We start from the raw sequence: 22,544 nt of genomic DNA, 5'->3' as shown, positions 1-22,544 counted from the left end.
ATAATACCAAAACAATGGAAAAATGGGCAAAGGACATGAATATGATATTTATAAAAAAAAGAAACATGAAAGGCCAAAAACATGTTAATCAGGGAAAGGAAAATGAAATCAGCAGTATTTTCAAGGGACCTATTCCTTACATTCATATGAAAAAATAAAGAAATATCCATAGTGAAAACTTTTGAAGGAATAATTTTAAGAAATAACTTTTTACTTTCATCATACCATCAAAAAGTTTAAAAGTCTGTTTACATAGCATGTTGGCAAGAATGTGGACAGCAATTTGGAAATGTTTACTGATGTTAAAGAGTCCATATACTGGTACATATGACACAGCAATTCCTCTTTTAGAAATCTAGGAAAATACACAAGCGCTCAAAAAGACATTTATAAAGCTGTTCACTCTAATACTGTTTGTATTCGTAACAGACAAAACATAGAAATTGTCTATCACTAGGAAAATGAAAAGATCTACTTTGTACAATTATTAAAACAATTATTTACAAGGTAGAATACAATAAGATAGGTTCAGTGGCACATATTTATGTAAACTTTAAGTATATACTAAAATATTTATATAGTATTAAGATACATCTATATCAAAGAATAAAAGCCATGCATAAGGATAATAAATAACATCAGGATAATGGTTGCCAATGACGGCAGGAGGTAAAGAGGGAGGAAAAGAGATGGCAGTTAATTACATATGACCTTAGCTCTATGTATACTATTTTATTCACTTAAAAAAACCCTAAATTATTACAAAATATCAGTCTCTATGATATCTGAGGGGTAAATGAATGTTATATACTGTTTTCTATACCTTTCCACTTGTTTGAAATATCAGGTAGTTGAAAGTTATTTAAGTGAATTACTTTAAGATTTAATTATTTCATTGATAATCACGAACAATCAAGTAACTCTTTGCAAAAACACATATAATTTCAGAAAAATTCACATAAGTTCCAAACGACATTTTGTTACTTTTTCCAGCATATTATACAAAAACAAAGTACTACAGAAAAGCACATAATGGAAAGTGAAAGAATATAACACAAAGGAGATAACCCACAGAAGGGTTACACGTGCCATGCTAAGGCCCCCTGAACTGAGAAGGCATTGTTTATGGAGCTGCCTGAAGCGGAACTACCAAATTCAATGAGCACGTGAGGGTGGCCAATGGGAATGCAGGAGCAGAATTTTTTTTTAAATCAGTAATTAAGGAAAGCTATAAGAAAAACATACACCCTTTATCTTGTAGACAACCTTACTCCTCCCAATGCCTTGAAAAATAGAAGTAATTATTGTTCGATTCCATTTTTTCATCCAGTGAAAATCAATAAATTTGACAGGGTATCTTAAAAAAAATCTTAATTTAATAACTAAATATTTTAGTAAATAAGATCTACAGTGATAAAGCAAAATATAATAGTATGTGTAGTTAGAAGATGATATCAGTTTCTGGCTTTGCCATTAACTAGGTAGGTACATCTCATTTCCTCATCTGTAAGAATGAATAACAGAAATCTTGGCCTTACATGAATTTTGTGAAATTTAAAGTAAATAAGAAAACAAAATATGAAATTCCTTCAAAATTATAAATGCTGTAACAGTTTTTGTAAATCATGTTTCTTAAAACTAAGCCACAGGAAGAAAAAGTCACAACACACTCTAATTGAAACAGAAAAAATGAATTAAAGGAAATGGATAAAAGGAAATGAAAGTAAGTTTGTTAGGCTTAATGTAAAAGTCAAATGTGAAACTTATTGGAAGAGTTTGATAAGTAAAATAAGTATGTGTATGGCACTTACACAAATAAAAATGTTACTCTCTTTTGGATTTAAATTGCATATAAGTTAGCGAAAAATTAATAAGCAAGTCTGGTACTTCCCATTATTTTCAAAAGGAATGACATTTTCCTTTCACAGTGAACTACACAGAAACTGCTGGTGTTTAGAACCACATGATCACATACATGTTCCTTGAATACTTCATCTCTCCAGCATTCAATACAGGATAACAAAGTTTTCAATTTATTTGATTTCAGAGCCAATTGATACACAAAAATCAATTCTTTGTATATATAGAGAAAAATATCACATAAAAACTTAGACTTCAGAGTTCTAATATTTAAATAATGTTTATTTAGCTGGAAAACAAGTCTCTTTCCCTGACACTATACACCAGTAAGTGATGCATGACTGATAAAGCAAAATGACCCTTAGAGATCTTCTTTAACCAGGAAGAGGGTATCCACCAAAGCCTTATCACAAACATCAGACTTAATGATCAAATATTAAAAGCATTTCCTTTAGATCAATCAAGACAAGATGTCCACTATTACTGCTTTTATTCAACCTTACGCTGGGGGCCCCAGGTAGCATAACATGACACTGAAAAAAATAAAAGGTATAATTATGGACTAAAAAGAACAAAACAAAATTGTCATTCACAGACGCATGATGGTTTACAAAGATAACCAAGAAGAATGGCTAGACGAATTATTATAACTAATGAGAGAGTCTAACAAGGTGGCTAGATTTGAGATCAAAATGCAAAATAAACTTCATTTTTCTGTAAGAGCAACAAATAATTAGGAAATAATTGTAAAAAAGTGGTGTGATGAATTGGGAGATTGGGATTGATGTATATACACTAATATGTATAAAACGGATAACTAATAAGAACCTGCTGTATAAAAAAAATAAAATAAAATTCAAAAAAAAGTTATGATCTATATATAGCAACAAAGGAATACTTAGTAATAAATATGATAAAGATGTAAAAAAACTTTATGAAATTAATTTTTTACTTTTCTTGAGAGAACTTAAAGAAAACCAAAATAAGTATATACTACATTCATAGAGGAACAAATTTATATGCCACATCTATATCATAAAGATGCCAACTTTCTCCCAAAGTGATCCCTAGGGTCAATGCAATTCCAATAAAAATCTCAATTTTTCCCCCACAAAGAACTAATTAAGTTGACTCTAAAATGAAATGGAGAAGCAAATGCTAAGGAAAACTCAAGATGTTCTATTAGAAGAATAGGTGGGGAGATGTAAAACATCATTTAAATGCTATAGTAAATAAAACTGTGATTTTGGCTTAGGAACCAAAAACAAAACAACAACCACCAAAAAAAAAAAAAAAAACCTGACCAGTGGAAAATAATAAGAGTCCAAAACAGTTCCATGAAAATATGAAAAGTTAATATATGACAGAAATAATTCTGCAGATTGATGGGAAAGAATGGATTATTTGAAAATTGATGTAGGACAACTGATTATATAGAAAGATATGAGATTGGAATCCCACCTCACACAAGATATAAAAATAGATTTTAGGTTGATTCATTAAGGACCTAAACCTGAAAAGTAAAACTTAAGAAATTATAGGTGTGGGCTTCCCTGGTGGCACAGTGGTTGAGAGTCTGCCTGCCGATGCAGGAGACGCGGGTTCGTGCCCCGGTCCGGGAGGATCCCACATGCCACGGAGCGGCTGGGCCCGTAAGCCATGGCCACTGAGCCAGCGCGTCTGGAGCCTGTGCTCTGCAACGGGAGAGGCCACAACAGTGAGAGGCCCGCGTACCGCAAAAAAAAAAAAAAGAAATTATAGGTGAATACTTTATAAAGATTGGTCAAAAAGATTAATATATAACCCAAGTTTATAAAGTATATAGAACTCACATTTCAAAAAGTCATTTGTACTCTCTGTAAAACTAGTCAGGGATATGTGACTACCTTTCCTCTCTAGTTCCCAAGATGACATAGCAAGTACATACATGATCAAGGAATTTCACCTATCTAATGTGTTTATCTATCTTTTAGTGAGGATAATATGTATTTGAGGCACCACACATCAAAGGGTGTCAGATATGAAAGATACATTAAATCTATCTGGAAGACCAGTTTGGATGAGTAAGCATTCTAACAGAATAGCCAGAAGCCAAAAGTTGGCAAAAAACCACTACCCACTCTGGAGCCTACTAAAGTCACTAGTAATGCACCCAACAGGACTGGCCTAGACAGTGCCCAAACCTGTGGTAGCATCAAGCAAGATGCCATGCACAGAGCAAGTTCTCAAGAAACCACACATGGATGGGTGGGCGGATGGATGAATGACAGGGAACAAAAGCTGAAGTACTGCACCAAGGGGACTGTTTCTGGATAGCATCTATTACTCTGATGAACCTTTGGAGAGGCTAGAATTTCATTCTCTAAAGTTTTTACCTTAGTATTGGCAATGTCTGGATAGCATGTCATAAGATCTTAGTATTGTGTACTAAGAGTCAAAACACTGAATTTAAATCAGTAAGTTTTAAGATAGCTAATCAAGTTCCACATTTAATGCCATATTCTTTGGGAGAAAAAAGAGGTAAAGATAAAAAAATAATAAAAGGTAAACTTCAAGGTATCATAAGAAAATCATAGACAACAAGTGCCAGGCACTGTGCTCAAGATTTTATATTTGTCATCTCATCCAGTTCTCATAACAGTCTCATGGGGTAATACTAGTATCACTGTATTTTCATGTTACAGGTGAGGAAAGAAAGGCTTGGAGAAGCTAACTATTACCTTGCCCAGTAATGCAGAACTACTAAGTAGCAGAACTGGGATGCTAAGTGAAGACCACCCTGACAGATGTCTCAAAGGGAATCCCTACTCAATGACAAGAAATCACAGTCACCACTAAATGAGAGTGCTGCTCTAGCTCAGAGCCAGCATCCTTGGATTTCTCACTGGGTAAACTACAGCGCTGATCAGTCAGAATATCCCTGAAGTCAGGAGATGCATAGCAGAAAAAAAAAAAAAAGCTAAAATTGTTCAATGTTAATTTCCAAGACTTGAGTATCACCTAATTTTCTGCAAAAACTGCTTTCTTCCTTGACAAGTACAGATGTTGACATCTATCCTTTAAAAAGAATCATGGTAGGGCTTCCCTGGTGGCGCAGTGATTGACAGTCCGCCTGCCGATGCAGGGGACACGGGTTCATGTCCCGGTCCGGGAGGATCCCGCATGCCGCAGAGCGGCTGGGCCCGTGAGCCATGGCCGCTGGGCCTGCGCGTCCGGAGCGTGTGCTCCGCAGTGGGAGAGGCCGCGGCAGTGAGAGGCCCGCGTACCGAGAAAAAAAAAAAAAAAAAGGAATCATGGTAGAACTACTTTTATAATAGCTGCAGACTGCTGAAAAAGTTCAACGGTATCAAAGTGTTTTATTCCCTGAAAACGTCAATCAGTGGCACGTTACAGTAAGAGACTCCTCAGTGAAAGCTTCGTCCATACAAGCTCTCAGCCAAATCCCTGCACTTTTAACCCAAGGCAAACTCCAAACAGAAAGGGGGAGAATGAGGCTGGAGAGAAGTACAGGCTGTACGGTGAGATACCAAGATAAAAGTCCAAATCCTTCCAACATCTACATGCTTTCCAATTTACGTTCCACTGAGAGCTAGCTGTTACTCTGCCCAACCCTTTCATTTTATAGATGAAGAAATCAAGATCCAGCGAGTATGGTGGCCTATCTGAGATGACAGTAAACTAACAGCAGAGCAGGATTTGAATTTACATCTCCCATCACAGTCAGGCACTTTCCCACTACACTCATGTACCAAAAAGTAGTACACGATAAGAATTTTTTTAAAAAGGAATAGAGAAAGTGCTAGAATATAAAGAAATTATTTCTGGCCACAGTGATGGGGAAGGCTCTAAGGAGGCAGTAGCATATTTTGGGTCTTGAAGGCTGAGTAGTTCAATCACTGGAGATGAGTAAGAGAGAGGAAAAGAGAAGAGGAACATTCTGCACAGGTCAGAACACTTTAAAAAGCAGTTATCCTTGACAAGAAAATTCATGAAGTGTTCCATATTTTCAATCTATGGTGAAGGAAGCAAGAATATACAATGGAGAAAAGACAGTCTCTTCAATAAATGGTACTGAGAAAACTGAACAGCTATGTGTAAAAAAAGAAAAAAAAGAAATTAGAACATTCTCTAACACCATACACAAAATAAACTCAAAATGGATTAAAGACCTAAATGTAAGACAGGATACTATAAAACTCTTAGAGGAAAACATAGGCAGAACACTCTCTGACATAAATTGCAGCAAGATCTTTTTTGATCCACCTCTGAGTGAACGAAATTAAAAACAAAAATAAATGAATGGGACCTAATAAAAGCTTTTGCACAGCAAAGGAAATCATCAACAAAACGAAAAGAAAACGCAGAGAATGGGAGAAAATATTTGCAAATGAAGCGACTGACAAGGGATTTATCTCCAAAATATACAAAGAGCTCACGCAGCTCAATATCAAAAAAAAACACAACCCAATCAAAAAGTGGGTGGAAGATCTAAACAGACATTTCTCCAAAGAAGACATGCAGATGGCCAAGAGGCACATGAAAAGATGCTCAACATCACTAATTATTAGAGAAATGCAAATCAAAACTACAATGAGGTATTACTTCACACTGGCCAGAATGACCATCATCAAAAAAATCTAGAAACAATAAATGCTGGAGAGGGTGTGGAGAAAAGGGAACCCTCTTGCACTGTTGGTGGGAATGTAAATTGATACAGCCACTATGGAGAACAGTATGGAGGTTCCTTAAAAAACTAAAAATAGAGCTACCATATGATCCAGCAATCCCATTCCTGGGCATACATCCAGAGGAAAACATAACTGAAAAGGATGCATGCACCCCAATGTTCATTGCAGCTCTATTTACAATAGCCAGGACATGGGAGCAACCTAAATGTCCATCAACGGAGGAATGGATAAAGAAGATGTGGTATATACATACGATGGAATATTACTCAGCCATAAAAAGGAAAGAAATTGGGTCATTTGTAGAGATGTGGATGGACCTAGAGACTGTCAGAGTGAAGTAAGTCAGAAAGAGAAAAACAAATATCATATGATATCACTTATATGTGGAATCTAAAGAAATGGTATAAATGAACCTATTTTCAAAACAGAAGTTGAGTCACAGATGTAGAAAATAAACTTGTGGTTCCCGGGGGGGGGGGGAAGGGGGCCGATAAATTGGGAGACTGGGATTGACATATACACACTACTATATATAGAATAGATAAATAATAAGAACCTACACACAAGAGGGAAGAGATATGGGAACATATGTATATGTATAACTGATTCACTTTGTTATAAAGCAGTAACTAACACACCATTGTAAAGCAATTATACTCCAATAAAGATGTAAAAAAAAAAGAACCTACATATACACACTACTATATATAGAACAGATAAATAAGAAGAAGAAGAAGAACCTAGCAAGGGAACTCTATTCAATTCTCTGAAAGGACCTGTATGGAAATAGAATCTAGAAGAGTGGATATATGTGTATGTATAACTGACTCACTTTGCTGTACAGCAGAAACTAACACAACATTAGTTAATCCACTATACACCAATAAAAAAAATTAATTAAAAAAAGAGTTTTCAAAAAAACTGTTGATTTAGAAAAAAAAAAAAAAAAAAGCAGTTTATCCAGGAAGAAAGGAGCACGAGAAGACAGAAGTGATAGAAAATAACATTCAAATGCCATTAATATTTCCTCCAATCATTAACAATATATGATGATCATGCTATGTGAAAAACACATTTATAGTGATTCTCACTGAGGATAAACTGGAAACTGGCAGAAAGACTCTTGTACAACCAAAGCTGTAAGAAAGATCCACAGAGAGAATCAAAAAAAAGGATACAAATGAACTTATTTACAAAACAGAAATAGACTCACAGACGCAGAAAACAAACTTATGGTTCCAAAGGGGAAGGGGTGGTGGGGATAAATTGGGAATTTGGGATTAACAGATACACATTACTATATAAAAAAACAGGGACCTACTGTATAGCACAGGGAACTATTTTCAGTATCTTCTAATAACCTTTTACAAAAAATAATCCAAAAAAGAATATATATACGTATATGTATATATATATAACTGAATCACTTTGCTGTATACCTGAAACACTGTAAATCAACTACATTTCAATAAAAAATATTTTTTTAAACAAAAATAAATAAACAAAAAGAAAGATCCACAAAGAATCAGGTCGGAAGGGAAGAGAAGCAATCAGGTCAGGACATATGACCCTGGGAAAGGACATAGAAGAGAAGGGGGATCCTCCCTGGGGAGTGAGCGGTTCAGGCCACATATTGGGCGCCCCAGCCCTGGGGTCCAATACAGGGAAGAAGAGTCCCCTTAGCTGGTTAGAAAGCCAGTGGGACCAACAGGAAGGCTGAAAGAAACCTAGACAACGTTCACGAAGAGTGCACACAAACTTCCTTACTCTTGAAACAAGGTGCAGAAAGCAAATTGAAACTACACTGGACTCTGAAAGGTTTCCTGCGACCACTCCAGCACATGCCCTAGTCTGAACCAAGCACCCGCTCAGGCCCCACCTGCTTTGTGACACAGCTCCATGCGAGGGTGAGTGCTGCTGCAGCTGAGGAGAATGCTCACTTGCAAGGGACTGCCAGTCCAGACCCAGAATGGCATCTGAATGGGGTAAGAGCAGCCATTACTGGTGCTGACAGAAACAGCGCATCAGAAGTGGTCCTGGGCTTTGACTGTGGCCAGGACCACGACAGCCCGTGCCCAGATCTAGGCCAAGTGCCCACAATGGCCCCGCCTGCTCTACGGCGCAGTTCCACACTAGGGTGAGAGCTGCAGCAGCCGAGGGGAGTGCTCAGTTGTAAAGCAAAAAGGCGGCTCAGACTGGGAACGGCATCTGAACAGGGCAGGGGCAGCCGTTACTGGCACTTACAGAGGCAGCACATCAGAAGCAGTCTCAGGATCTGACAGTGGCTGAGGCCAACACCCAGACCCCCTTGCTCCAGCACTGCTCCCTTCTGGGGCGAGGGTACTGGTGCCGGGAGCAGGGAGAACAAGAGCACACACTTTGAGGGAATGGAGCCAGCTTGGACCCAACTCTCAGGGCTTCTGCTCCTGCACCTTGGGACCTGCCCCTGCCCCCAGTAGGGTGGTGTTGGCCACAGAGCAGAGGAGAAGCTCCAGCTCTCACCCGGCTCTGGCCCTGGGCCTTCCACCTCCAATCCCATTGCCTACCAAGGTGATGGCTTCTAGCACACCCTGGGGAAAGATGTGACTCATGCTCACGTGAGATCTAGCTCTCCCACCAAAGGCACTGGGCACATTCAGATTATATAAGTCACTCCCACACAAGGAATACCCCTTCAAGACCACAACAGGTAACTGTTTCACCTAATTTCACACAGACAGAGAAAGTTAAGTAAAATAATAAGACAAAGGAATTTGTTTCAATCAAAAGAACAAGAGAAAACCTCTGAGAAAACAACTAAGGAAACAGAAATAAGTAATTTGCCAGATAAAGAGTTTAAAGCATTAGTAATAAGCATGCTAACTGAATTAGGGAAAAGAATAGAGGAACACAGTGTGAACTGTAACAAGGACCAAGAAAGTATAAAAAAGAACCAGTCAGAACTTAAGAATAACTGAAATGAAAAACATACTAGAAGGAATTAATAGCAGACTAGGTGATACAGAAGAATGCACAAGTGATTTGGAAGATAGAATAATGGAAATCACCCAATCAGAAGAACAAAAAGAAAAACAAATTTAAAAAATGAGAACTGTTTAAGGGACTTCTAAGACATCATCAAGCGAACCAACATTTGCATTATAGGGGTCCCAGAAGGAGAAGAGAGAGAAAAAGGGGTCAAAAATATATTTGATCAAATTATGGCTGAAAACTTCCTGAACCTGAAGAATGAAACAGATAATCAGGTATAGGAAGCACAGAGACTCCCAAACAAGATGAATCCAAATAGACCCACCCTAAGATATACCATAATTAAAATGGCAAAAGTTAAAGAGAGAATTCTAAAGTCATCAAGAGAAAAACAGTCATATATAAGGGAATCCCCATAACGTTATCAGCTGATTTTTCTGCAGAAAGTTTGCAGGCCAGTAAGGAGTGGTATGATATTTTTAAAGTGCTGAAAAAGAAAAACCTGCAAACTAGGATAACCTACCTAGCAAGATTATCATTTAGAACTGAAGGAGAGATAAAGAACTTCTCAGACAAGCAAAAACTAAGAGTTTATCAATACTAAAGCTACCCTAAAAGAACTGTTAAAAGGTCTTCTCTAAGTGGAAGAGACTATAACATGAAGTAAGTATCTATAGAGAAGGAAAATCCCACTAGTAAAGGCAAATATACGGTAAAAGCTGAGGATCAACCACTTAAATAAGTTAGTATGAGATTAAAAGACAAAAAATTGTAGAAGGAACTATAACTACAATGAACAACCATAAAGGGATAAACATGAAAATGTAAAATATGACATCAAAAACACAAAATGTGGGAGAGGGGATATATAGCTGTTAGGCTAACTGATGCCATCTTGGGCCCTTAGAGTCCCTCCTGTCCTTCCACTGACGCTACCCAGGACTGTACTATGCAGTAAATCACTTCTCTGTCATTAAGGGCTTTGAGTTAACAGATATTGTTTAATAATAATTAGGATCAGGTGGCCTCTATGCTCTGTTAGTCCGCAAACAATGATGAAAACCTTCACTGATGTATTCCTAGTGCCCACAAGACTAGTTACCCATTCATAAATTTAATTTAGGAATGCACATTCTGTTTCCAAGCACCTATCCCCCACACCCTAGGTCAATTATAAAGTTGTCTCAATGGCCCCTCGGCAGTGCAGACTGCACCTACGAATGCCTCCGTATCACTGTCTCCTCAGTCCCAATTGCACCCTGTGAGTAAGTTACCCTATAATAAACTGACCCATTGATTATATGGGGCTGCCTGCCTCATCGTTTGGTCTCAAGATGCCTTCTCAGTTGGGTGGGACTTTTCATTCCCACTGTCCTCGAACGGGGGAGTAAAAAATTGTTCAAACACATCTTTTAGAATGTGTTTGAACTTAAATGACTACCAATTTAAAACAAGTAGATATAGTTATAGGTTAACATAAATAAATCCCAAGGTAACCACAAATCAAAACCCTACAATAAATAAACAAAAACTAGAGAGAAAAGAACACAAGCATACCACTAAAGAAAAATCATCAAGCCAAAAGGGAAGCAACTAAAATAATAATAAAAGAACAGAGAAGAACTACAAAAACAACCAGAAAACAAGTAACAAAATGGCAATGCCAGTAAGTACATACCTATCAATAATCACTTTAAATGTCAATGAACTAAATGCTCCAGTCAAAAGGCATAGTGTGGCTACTGAGATTTTTTTTAAAAGGACCCATCTATATACAGGAGACTTACTTCAGAGCTAAAGAAACACATAGACTGAAAGTCAGGGTGGGAACAAGGTATTTCATGCTAATAAAACAACAAGAAAGTGGAGGTAGCAATATTTATATCAGACAAAATAGACTCTAAAACAATGTCTATAACAAAACACACAAAAAAAGGGCATTATATAGTGATAAAGGAATCAATACAAGAGGAGGCTATAATACTCACTAACATATATAAACCTAATAGAGGAGCACCTAAGTATATAAAGCAAATACTAACAGACATAAAAGGAGAAATTGGCAATAATATAATAATAGTAGGGAACTTTAACACCCACTTACATCGATGCACAGATCATTCAGACAGAAAATCAATTAGGAAACAGTGGTCTCCAATGACACATTAGACCAGCTGGGCTTAATATCTACAGGACATTCTATGCAAAAGCAGTAGAATACACATTCTTTTCAACTGCACATGGAATGTTCTCATGCTAGGCCATAAAATAAGCCTCAACAAACTTAAGAGGGTAGAAATTATATCAAGCATTTCTCAATCACAACCATATGGAACTAAAAATCAATTATAGGAAGAAAAATGGGAGAAACACAAACACACAGAGACTAAACAACATGCTACTAAGACACCAATGGATCAATGAAGGAATCAAAGAGGTAATCAGAAAATACCTTGAGACAAATGAAAATGGAAATGCAACACTCCAAAATCTATAGGATGTAGCAAGAGCAGCTACAAGAGGTATGTTTATGGCAATACACACCTACCTCAAGAAACAAGAAAAATGTTACATAAACAAGCTAACCTACCATCTAAAGGAATTAGAAAAAGAAGAACAAAGGTCAAAGTCAGAAGAAGGAAGGAAATAATACAGATCAGAGAGGAAATGAATAAAATAGAGACAACCACCCTCCCCAAAATAGAAAAGATCAATGAAACCAAGAGCTGATTTTTTGAAAAGATAAACAAAATTGATAAACCTCATTAAGGAAAAAAAAGAGAGAAGGCCCAAATAAATAAGAAGAGAAATAATAATTGATATCACAGAGATACAAAAAATCATAGGAGAATACTATGAACAGTTATATGCCAACAAAATGGACAACCTAGAAGAAATGGACAAATTTCTAGAAAGAGACAACCTTCCAAACTGAATCAAGAAGAAATCTGAACAAATGATCACTAGGAGTGAAATTGAACATATAATTACTGGTAGTGAAACTGAATTTGTAATTTAAAAAACCTCTCAGTGAACAAAAGTCCAGACCAGATGGCTTCAAAGGGGAATTCTACCAAACATACACAGAAGAGCAAATACCTATCTTTCTCAAACTATTCCAAAAAAAACTGAAGATGACAGACACTCCCAAATTCATTCTATGAGGCCACCATTACCCTGATACCAAAATCAAAGACACTACAAAAAAAGAAAAGAAAATTATAGGTCAATATCTAAGATGAATATAGATGCCAAAATCCTCAATAAAATATTAGCAAACCAAATCCAACAATATATAAAAAGGGTCATATACCATGATCAAGTTGGATTTATTTCAGGGGATTAAGGATGACTCAATATTCACAAAATCAATGTGATATACCACATTAACAAAAGGAAGGATAAAAATCACATGATCATCTCAATAGACACAGAGAAAGCATTTGACAAAATCCATTCATGATAAAAACAAAGTAGGTATATAGGGAACATACCTCAACATAATAAAGGCCATATATGATAAACCCACAGCTAACATTATACTCAACAGTGAAAAGCTAAAAGCTTCCCCTCTAAGATCAGGAACAAGACAAGGATGCCAACTCTCACCACTTCTATTTAACATAATATTGGAAGACCAAGCCACAGCAATCACACAAGAAAAACAAATAAAAGGCATCCAAATTGGAAGAAAATAAGTAAAACTGTCACTATTTGCAGATGACATAATACTATATATAGGAAACCCTAAAGTCTCCACCAAAAAACTATTAAAACTAATAAATGAATTCAGTAAAGTTGCAAGATACAAGACTAATATAAAAAATCAGTTGCTTTTCTATACACCAATAGTGAACTATCAGAAAGAGAAAAGCAAGAAAACAATCCATTTAACATCACATCAAAAAGAAAAAAATACCTAGGAATAAACCTAACCAAGGAACTGAAAGACCTATGCTCTGAAATCTATAAAACATTAATGAAGGAAAATGAAGGTGATACAAAGAAATGGAAAGATATCCCGTGTTCATGGACTGGAAAAAATACTGTTAAAATGTCCATAATACCCAAAGCAATCTGCAGATTTAATGCAATTCCTATCAAAATACCCATGACATTTTTCACAGAACTAGAACAAATAACGTTAAAATTTATATGGAACCATAAAAGACCCCTAGTTGCCAAAGCAATCTTGACAAAAGAGAACAAAGCTGGAGGTATCACCCTCCCAGACTTCAGACAATACTACAAAGCTACAGTAATCAACACAGCATGGTACTGGCACAAAAACAGACACAAAGATCAATGGAACAGAGTGGAGAGCACTGAAATAAACCCACACACTAATGATCAATTAATTTACAACAAAGGAGACAAGAATATACAATGGAGAAAAGACAATCTCTTCAATAGGTGGTGCTGGGAAAACTGAACAACTACATTTAAAAGAATGAAATTGTAACACTTTATGACAACATATATAAAAATAAACTCAAAATGGATTAAAGATCTGAAACCATAAAACTCCATAAATCATAGCAGTATTTTTGGGGATCAGTTTCCTAAAGCAAAAGAAACAGAAGCCAAAAGAAACAAATGGGACCTAATTAAACCTAAAAGCTTTTGCACAGCACAGAAAACCATCAACAAAACAAAAAGACAACCTACTGAATGGGAGAAAATATTTACAAATGATATGACCAATAAGGAATTAATATACAAAATATATAAACAACTCAGCATCAAAAACACAAACAACTGCATTAAAAATTGGGCAGAAGACCTGAATAGACAGTTTTCCAAAGAAGATATACAGATGGCCAACAGGCACATGAAAAGATGCTCAACATCACTAATCATTAGAGAAATGCAAATCAAAACCACAATGAGATATCACCTCACAGCTGTCAGAATGGCTATCATCAAAAAGTCTACAAATAAAAAATATTGGTGAGGATGCTGAAAAAGACAACCCATTTACACTGTTGGTGGGAGTGTAAATTGGTGTAGTCACTATGGAAAATAGTATGGAGGTTCCTCAAAAAACTAAAAATAAAACTACCATATGATCCAGCAATTCCACTGCTGGGTATGCATCTGAAGAAAACAAAAAAACACTAGTTTGAAAAGATTCATGCACCACAATGTTCACAGCAGCATTATTTACAATAGCCAAGATATGGAAGAGACCTAAGTGTCCATCAACAGATGAATGGATAAAGAAGATGTGGTATATATATATATATATATATAATGGAATAACACTAAGCCATAAAAAAGAATGAAATTCTGCCATTTGTAACAATGTGGATGGACCTAGAGAGTATTACACTTAGTAAAATAAGTCAGACAGAGAAAGACAAATATTTTATGTTACCACTTACATGTGGAATCTAAAAAGTAAAGCAAACGAAGGAATACAATAGAATAGAAATTGACTCACAGATATAGAGAACAAACTAGTGGTTACCAGTGGGGAGAGGGAACAGGGGAATGGCAAGATAGGTGTAGGGAATTAAGAGATACAAATTACTATGTGTAAAATAAATAAACTACAAGGCTATATTGTATAGGACAGGGAAATATAGCTATTATTTTGTAACAACTTTAAATGGAGAATAATCTATAAAAATACTGAATCAATATATTGTACACCTGAAATTAATATAATACTGTAAGTCAACTATACTTCAACTAAAAAGAAAACACATTTATAGCAGAATCATGAGAATAATCTGGCCATAGAATTAAATTAAGCTTACAACTCAAACATATTTTATGGTATGCATTATTGTTGCTCTGCTTTGTCATTAGGTACAAAGTCAACAGGGTATGCACATTATTGTAATCACTCTTACTTTTAACATTTATATAGACAAAACAAGCATTTCTGGGAGTATTTGTTCTGGGAGAAGAGAGGAAATGGAAAGTTTGTGGTCTTTGCTCTCCTCCCACACTACCTCAACTTGACTAGTTTCAAGTATCATTCTTGTAACAAATATGTGAGCTCCTACTATGTGCCCACATGGTAGTAGGTTCTAAGGCACCTTCTTGATCTCAGGGTAAGAAACTGTGACCAGGATTCTAGTGTCCATCCTGCCCCACTCTAGAATACTTGGGCTGTGGATTTCCCTTGGGTTACAGAGATCCACAGGGTTCGAGCACTTCCTGGGAATTTCCTGCTGTGCGTATTTGACTCATTTTCCTCCCTCTTACAAATTTAGAAGCCACCAACCACACTTTTCCCTTTCTCCCTCCCAAAAAGGTAAATTTATATTATTTATATTAAAAAAAACAAAAACAAAAACCACAAACAAACAAAAAACTCCGCCTTGGATTGCTATAAAAAAAATCCATCCATTACGAAGTCATTTGGTTTAAAAAGTAAACAATCCTGAGGCTGCTGTGGGTTATGGTGGCATTTCCCAAGCAGTACTGAGACAGGCTGGGACCTGGGACCCTTTGCTGCAGTGCTTGCACCTGGACAAACGTCTCCTTGAGAAACAAAATACAAAGAAACTATATGAGACTAAAAACAACTGCATGAATGCGCAGTTGGGGTAAATTTTGGATAACAACATACAAAGAGACCAAAATTTTGGATAACAACATACAAAGAGACCAAAAACCGAACTGCCACTTCTGAAGAGCCAGGAGCAAAAGCAGGGTACAGAGCATGCCCCCTGCATACAGCACCACCAAAGGGGTGGGCGAACCCCCTAAGCCACTCTCCAGCCCATCCCTGGAGAGTGGTAGGACACACCCCTACCCTCACCCCATATAAGGAACCAGCTTGGCCTCCCTGAGTGAGCCAGAGAACCTGTTGCTTGTTCTCGCTCCTCCTTGCTGAGGCAGGGGCCCCAGTAAAGCCTTGCCTGAATTTCTTGTTTGGCCTCTTATCAATTTCTATTGATTAAGGAGGCTAAGAACCCTGGTTGGTAACAGTATGTCTTGGCAAACTGTCTTGGTCTGCTTCACAGGTTACAGGTGTTCCAAGATGCTGACCCTCAACGTGGCAGGTGGAGCTGGGGCAGTCAGAGCTCCCAGGACAACCTCCTTTTTCTCCGAGCAACCTTTTCCTTCTCCTTTTATGCCAGTGTACCAGCACTAGCATCATTTTGTTGGTGTGCTGTGAAGTGAAAAAGGTTGGAAAGCACTGGCTTGCCTTAGCATACTTTCATGTTTTGGGAAATAGTTCAAGACTATTCAACTTAACCCCTGGCAGTCAACTCCCCTTTCTGGGCCTTGGTTTACTCACAAGTATGAAGAGGTGGTTACACTAAATGATCCCTAATGTCCCTTTCTAGTTCTACAGTATAATTACTGTGGAAGTTGTGAACTTCCCATATAACATCCTGAAAAATAACATTTTGTGAAGAAGAAAAAAGCACAGATTTGGAGTAAGACTTGGAGACTGCTCAAGACTTCAAGTTAATCCTTATTTAACAAATCTGATTAGATGCCTGCTAGGTGCCAGAGAGCCGTGACTGACAGCAGGATTATAACTAAAGCAGAGAAGCAAAGTCCCTGTTCTCTTCAAGCTTATAATCCACTGGGAACCACAAACCAAAAAAAGGCAATTACAATTTAGTGGCATAAAGACTAAACTGGCGAGAAATACAGAGTGTTGTGGGTATGTGACAGGGGTACCCATCCCAGCTTTGGTAGGGAAGCTTTAGTGCGGGATGTGACACCAGGACCAGACTTAAAGAAAAGCAGGAGCTGGAGGGCATGTGGGGTGGGAGGTGGGTGTGTGGGAGGTGGGTGCGGACGGTGTGGGGGAAGATGACATTCTAGGCAGAGGGAAGACCATCTGCCAAGTCCCTTAGTGGCGCAGTACGTTGGGAACTATACGACTGGAATTTTAAGCATTAATTCAAATAAGGGAGTGATATGACAGGTTAGGAAAAGCCCTGTGGCTGCAGAGTGGAGAATAAACTGGAGGTGGGCAGATTCAGTGGCTGCTAAGTCTACAAATACTCAGATTATGTAATGAGTCAGGGATGGGAACCAAAAAGGGAGGGTTTAAAAGCGTATTCCTTTCAATTATGCTTGCAGAAGTCAAACAAGGTTTCCTAGAAGAGGAGGCAGAGCCAGGTCTTAAAGGATAAAAAGGAATATACAATAGCACCTTGTTTTTTTTAATTTTTTGTATTTCTATTTTTTTTGATGTTCAGATGAAACAATAACTGAATGCTAAAAATTAGGTAGGGATATATTTAAAAGATACTTGAAAAATTCTCTTCAGCTAAACCCACTTTCAGTGAAATGACTCTTCTATGTCATGCCTGAGAGGGCTTTTTCCTCAGCCTTCTTTACATTTTTATACAATCTCTCTGAGTGACAGACCCAGAATCTAAACTCCCTGTACATGCATCGTGATGATTCTTAAATCCCTAACTCCAGCTCAGCCCTCTCACCTGGCTTTTATATCCACCTTCACATTGGGATCTCCACCAAATGTCCCACAAGCACCTCAAAGTCACAGTTCCTTTCTATTTGATTCTTTGTTACATTCCTGCCAGAAAACCCAATGTAGCAGGTTAAAAAAAAAATGTTAGTTTGTTTATTGACCATTCGGATATCCTCTACTTTGAAATGCCTGTTGAAGCCTGTTGCCAATTTTTCTACTGGATAATCCGTTAGTTCTCTCATAGCCTTTATAAGTACTCCATCAGTGTTAATTTAATTGGATCTATCTCCCACCAAATTAGAGAGGTATTGTGTCTCTTCTTTGTAAGCCCGAAATCAAGCATAATATTGACACAAAGTAACTGTGTCAAAATCTGTAAGAATAAAATATTCATAAAACAATGCTAGTAAAAAATTCATAAATCAATGCAAGATTGTGAGATGTGAAAAAAAATGAGTATTCTTAAAACCGGTTGAGGAAAAGCGGGCAGTAAGTTGGCTTGTTTAGAAGCATTACAATGAGTTCATATAATACAGAATCCAGAAAAGTATAATTACATGTGCAAAAGACCATTTCTTAAAATTACATGACTATCAAAAGCAACGATGCCACTTGACTTTCAGGAAATTATTTTCAGAGTGTATTTTATAATTAACACCTATAAAATATTTAAAATTGAGTTTTACATAGTAAGTTCTTTTTCAACAGTATCCCTATATAGAAATTTATACCCTGCAAAAAAGAATGCACTTCACCATAGCAACAGTTCTATATCAACTCCTACTCAAGTTAGAAAAAGCATATGTAAAAGAAATGAATATTCTGGAATATTCTGAGGTGCTTGCTGGAATAAATCACTCCACTTATTTTGTAAAATTTTAAAAGTAAGAGTTCAACGTTTCTTTGAAACATTCCTGTAATTAGGCTAATTTAGTTTCTCAAATCTTGCTTTTTTAAATAGTGTAATACATTACTTAAAAGACAGGGGAAAAAAGAATAAAAAAGGAAAAAACAAATTCAATGTCAAGAATAACATACTTGATTGGTGTTTTGGGGGATAGGAATAACAACAGGAAATGATGTTTCAAGTGATCTATAAGTAAACCAAGGTACTATATGGTACAACTCTATTACTTTCTCAAGAAAAGTTACACCCTACTGGTATTATGGAAACTGAAAAAGAAATTCTTATGTTCACAGAGACTCCCTGTAATAAGTACTTCCAAGTACTTATTAAGTTGGTTTGATAAATTAAGTAACTTACAAATTCCCTAATGAGAATAAACATGTTTACAGACACTGGGGATCTGGTTATGTACTCCTACAAGTCTTTGGATGATACTGCCAACGAAAAACTGCCACTTGCCATCTGCCTCTACAAGGACTAAGTCACAAACCGCTGCAACCACTGACCTTCAACACACCCTGGAAGGATTTCAGGGTGGAGATCAGGAATAAGGCACTCTGTGCTCTGGGAAAAACTGGCAGAACAGGCCTTCAGATAGTTAGATGTTTTCAGGAGGACATTTTGAGCCCAATTCTTGCATCTCCTCATATCTAGAAAAGCACTAAAATCATTAATGGTGACATCTGCTCCTCGTGACTAGCAGCAAGCCTCCGCGAAAACGTGCACTTGACTGCACGCACCCCCTTCACTAAAGTCATATGTAACACTGACATTCCCCCTACCTCTTTGGAGCAGTTTCTCAGAGCTATCTGAAATGCTGTCTCCCAGGCTAAACTCCTCATTTTGTCCCACATAAAACTCAACTCACAGCTCTCACACTGTGCATGCATTTTTTTAGTCGGCAATATCAGAATGTATCGTTAAACTTGATGTAATTCAAAGCAATTCCTTTTACTCACCACCCTTGTGGTCAACCAAATTCACCAGGCTCACATCTCTGTCACCCTTGCTCACAGCCCGAGATGGAATACTCTGTGATATTCCCAACTCCCTTGCTCTCCTGGGCTTCCTTTCTCTGACCTAATTTCCAACTGCTCCCCTACATTTCAATTTTCTCACTATCCTCTGAAAAATTCCCCAATACTTCTATGTTTCTAACTTCCTTGCTTAACATTTCCTTCATACGTTGACTTAGACTGAGAGCTGGCTGTTATTCCCCTGCAGTCCTCTCATTTCAAGGATGAGTTTTTTGCCACATCCTGTCACATGTATCTCAGGGTTCAAACGTTCTCCCATATCTGCTTCCTCAGGGCTTTACCATCTCTACTTGTCTTCACCACAGGCATCTACATCTACCTCCAGGTCACCAGTCTCCATCCCTCACAATCTCTGACACCTGGACCACCTTCACCTTCCACTACAAATCCTGTTGTTTTAGATGATTTCAATGTGCATATGGTTGCCTTTTTCTCAAATGCTGTTCCCTGATCTCCTCATCTCCGAAGACCTTCTCCACTTCCGCTACTCACCTTCCATGGCCATACCTAGGATCTTGCCCTCACCCAGAACACTACCTCTGAAATCTTGAAGTCACGCATCTCATTCTCTGATACAATCTCTCTCACTTAACTATTCCCTACATATTAATCTTTCATCTCATCACCAGATAATTTTCCTCTGTGTTGACAAAGACTCCCTCCTTGACTAAATTCTAGTCAGGCTCTTCTGAGCCCTCTTCTTGACTAGGCCCCAACCTTGGCCTATAACAACTGCAACCCTCTCAGCACAAATGACTTCATTTACCCTCCCCACTAAGAGACCAGAACAAAAGCCAGCAGAGCTTCTAACTGCTCAAGGCTGCATTCTTGGGATGACCCCAGTCCCCCTTAAAGTGCCTGCCTACAAAAGCACAACACTGCCAAGAGAGAATTTATACTTGTTCCAGCCAAAACGTGGTGATAGGCAGATAGACCCCGAACCTTCTCTTAGAGCAGTTACTTCAGAAAGCTTGCAATTATAAATCCTTTCTCTGCCCCTCTAAGAGGTAAATCTTCTACCACCTAGAACTGCGTGAAATGCAAACATTGAAATGCAACCATTCATTGAAATGCACACATTCGTGGAGATAACTCTCACTGTCCTTCTCAGTCCCTGTGGGAGGGTATTAGCAACAGTTGCCAGTTAATAAACCCAGAAGGGTCTCACACTAACCAAACCCCTTTCTCAATTTTTCTGCTCCCACTTCCTTGAACCTGCCTACGCCCACCACTCCTCCCTACTCCTTCATTCTCCCTTTAAGACACCCAGTCACCTCTGTACAAACTGAAGTTGAATTCAGTTCAAGCTGGACTCTTTTCCCTATGCAATAATATTACTGAATAAAACCACCCTTGCCACTTTAATTAGTGTGTGGTAGTATACAGCTCTGTTTATCTTTGACAATGTAATTCTATGTAACACACTAACACACACACACACAGAGTTCACTTTTTTCCCCAGCTTTAATCATTCTCTTGCTAGTATTCTCAATCCTTTAGGGAAAAAAAAATCTAAATTCCTTAACATGGCTTTAAACAAATTGGCCTCTTCCTTATTTCTGACACTTTTTTCTTTACACTCTATGTCCCAACCTTCCTCAACATCTTTCAGTTCCCTGAACCCACCCTGTCTCACTCCCAGACTCTACCATGCTGGTTTCTGACCTGGAATACTCCTCTCCATTTCCCTGGCCTGCAGTGACTCACTCTCTTCAGTCAATATTTCATCCCTGGGAAACTTCGCAAATGCTCCCCCTACATTGGGTTAGGTCAACCTGCTACGTGCTCCATGACACCTGGTCTCCTGTACCCTAGCCTGACCAAGCTGTATTGTAATAAACTATCTTCTCTGCTAGACCACCAGCTCTCTAAGGGCAGGGATATTTCTGTCTTGCTTCCCACTCTCTGTCCTAATACTCTGCTTCACTACCTGGGGCTAAATAGGAACTCAGTAAGTATGTGTTAAATGAATAAGTATTTTAAATCATTAATGTAGTATAAGAGAACTCTAGCCCATATAACAAAAATTCTTATCACTGAAATCAGCTGAAGCATCTGTGATTCTTTAACAGAATGTTTGAAAACAGTAGAGCACAAGACAAAGCCTATACTATACACCAACAGGAATCTGCAAAACCATGGTATGATTCTACCCCATTAGCATCTGCGAGCATTTATTCATATAAAATATTTTCCCTGGATTACCAAGGATAACTAATTAAGGCTAATCCTCTAGTTGCTAAATTGTTCCCTCTATAGATAGTCTTTCATTGGAAATAGCACTGATTCCATAGTTGGTGGTGAATATAAAACTACAGCCAAGGATTAGTTGATTTAAAGCCTAAGGTAAAACTTGTGTAAATTTTTAAAACATTATTTGGTATTTAAAAGTTTGAGATTAGTGTTACCATCTTTCACTTATTTTTGGCGATGATATGGTACTTACCAACAAATTTGTACTATTGGGAACATACTGGTCCTGTTCTCCCAGCAGCACGTCAATCACAGGGTGCCGGCCATTTTTTATTATGATTTTCCTTTCTTCTTGTAGAGTTGGTCTGCGAAAAGAAGCATGTTTCAATTTACAAGGCAACGAAACAGGCTTTAAAAAAATCTCTAAGAGCATGAAAATTTTTGTGCCCAGTCTGTCAGACACACAACAAAACCTT

At 37.6% G+C, this 22,544-nt stretch overlaps 1 protein-coding gene across 5 annotated transcripts in view; it reads right to left on the bottom strand.

The window, feature by feature from the left end:
- The window catches only part of MSH3 (mutS homolog 3), a 182,999-nt gene that overhangs the window by 39,006 nt on the left and 121,449 nt on the right, over nucleotides 1-22,544 (bottom strand). For all 5 annotated transcript variants that reach the window (XM_022593737.3, XM_022593729.3, XM_022593721.3 and 2 more), the window contains exon 19: nucleotides 22,322-22,433. In XM_022593737.3, coding sequence (XP_022449445.2) covers nucleotides 22,322-22,433 — 112 coding nt within the window. The remainder of the gene's footprint in view (nucleotides 1-22,321; nucleotides 22,434-22,544) is intronic.

This window comes from Delphinapterus leucas, chromosome 3, assembly GCF_059928025.1.
Source record: "Delphinapterus leucas isolate spDelLeu-1000000601 "Yukka" chromosome 3, BTC_Dleu_Yukka2, whole genome shotgun sequence".
NCBI classification, from domain to species: domain Eukaryota; kingdom Metazoa; phylum Chordata; class Mammalia; order Artiodactyla; family Monodontidae; genus Delphinapterus; species Delphinapterus leucas.
Note: the sequence above shows the minus strand (reverse complement) of the source record. Positions and strands in the feature narration are given on the sequence as shown.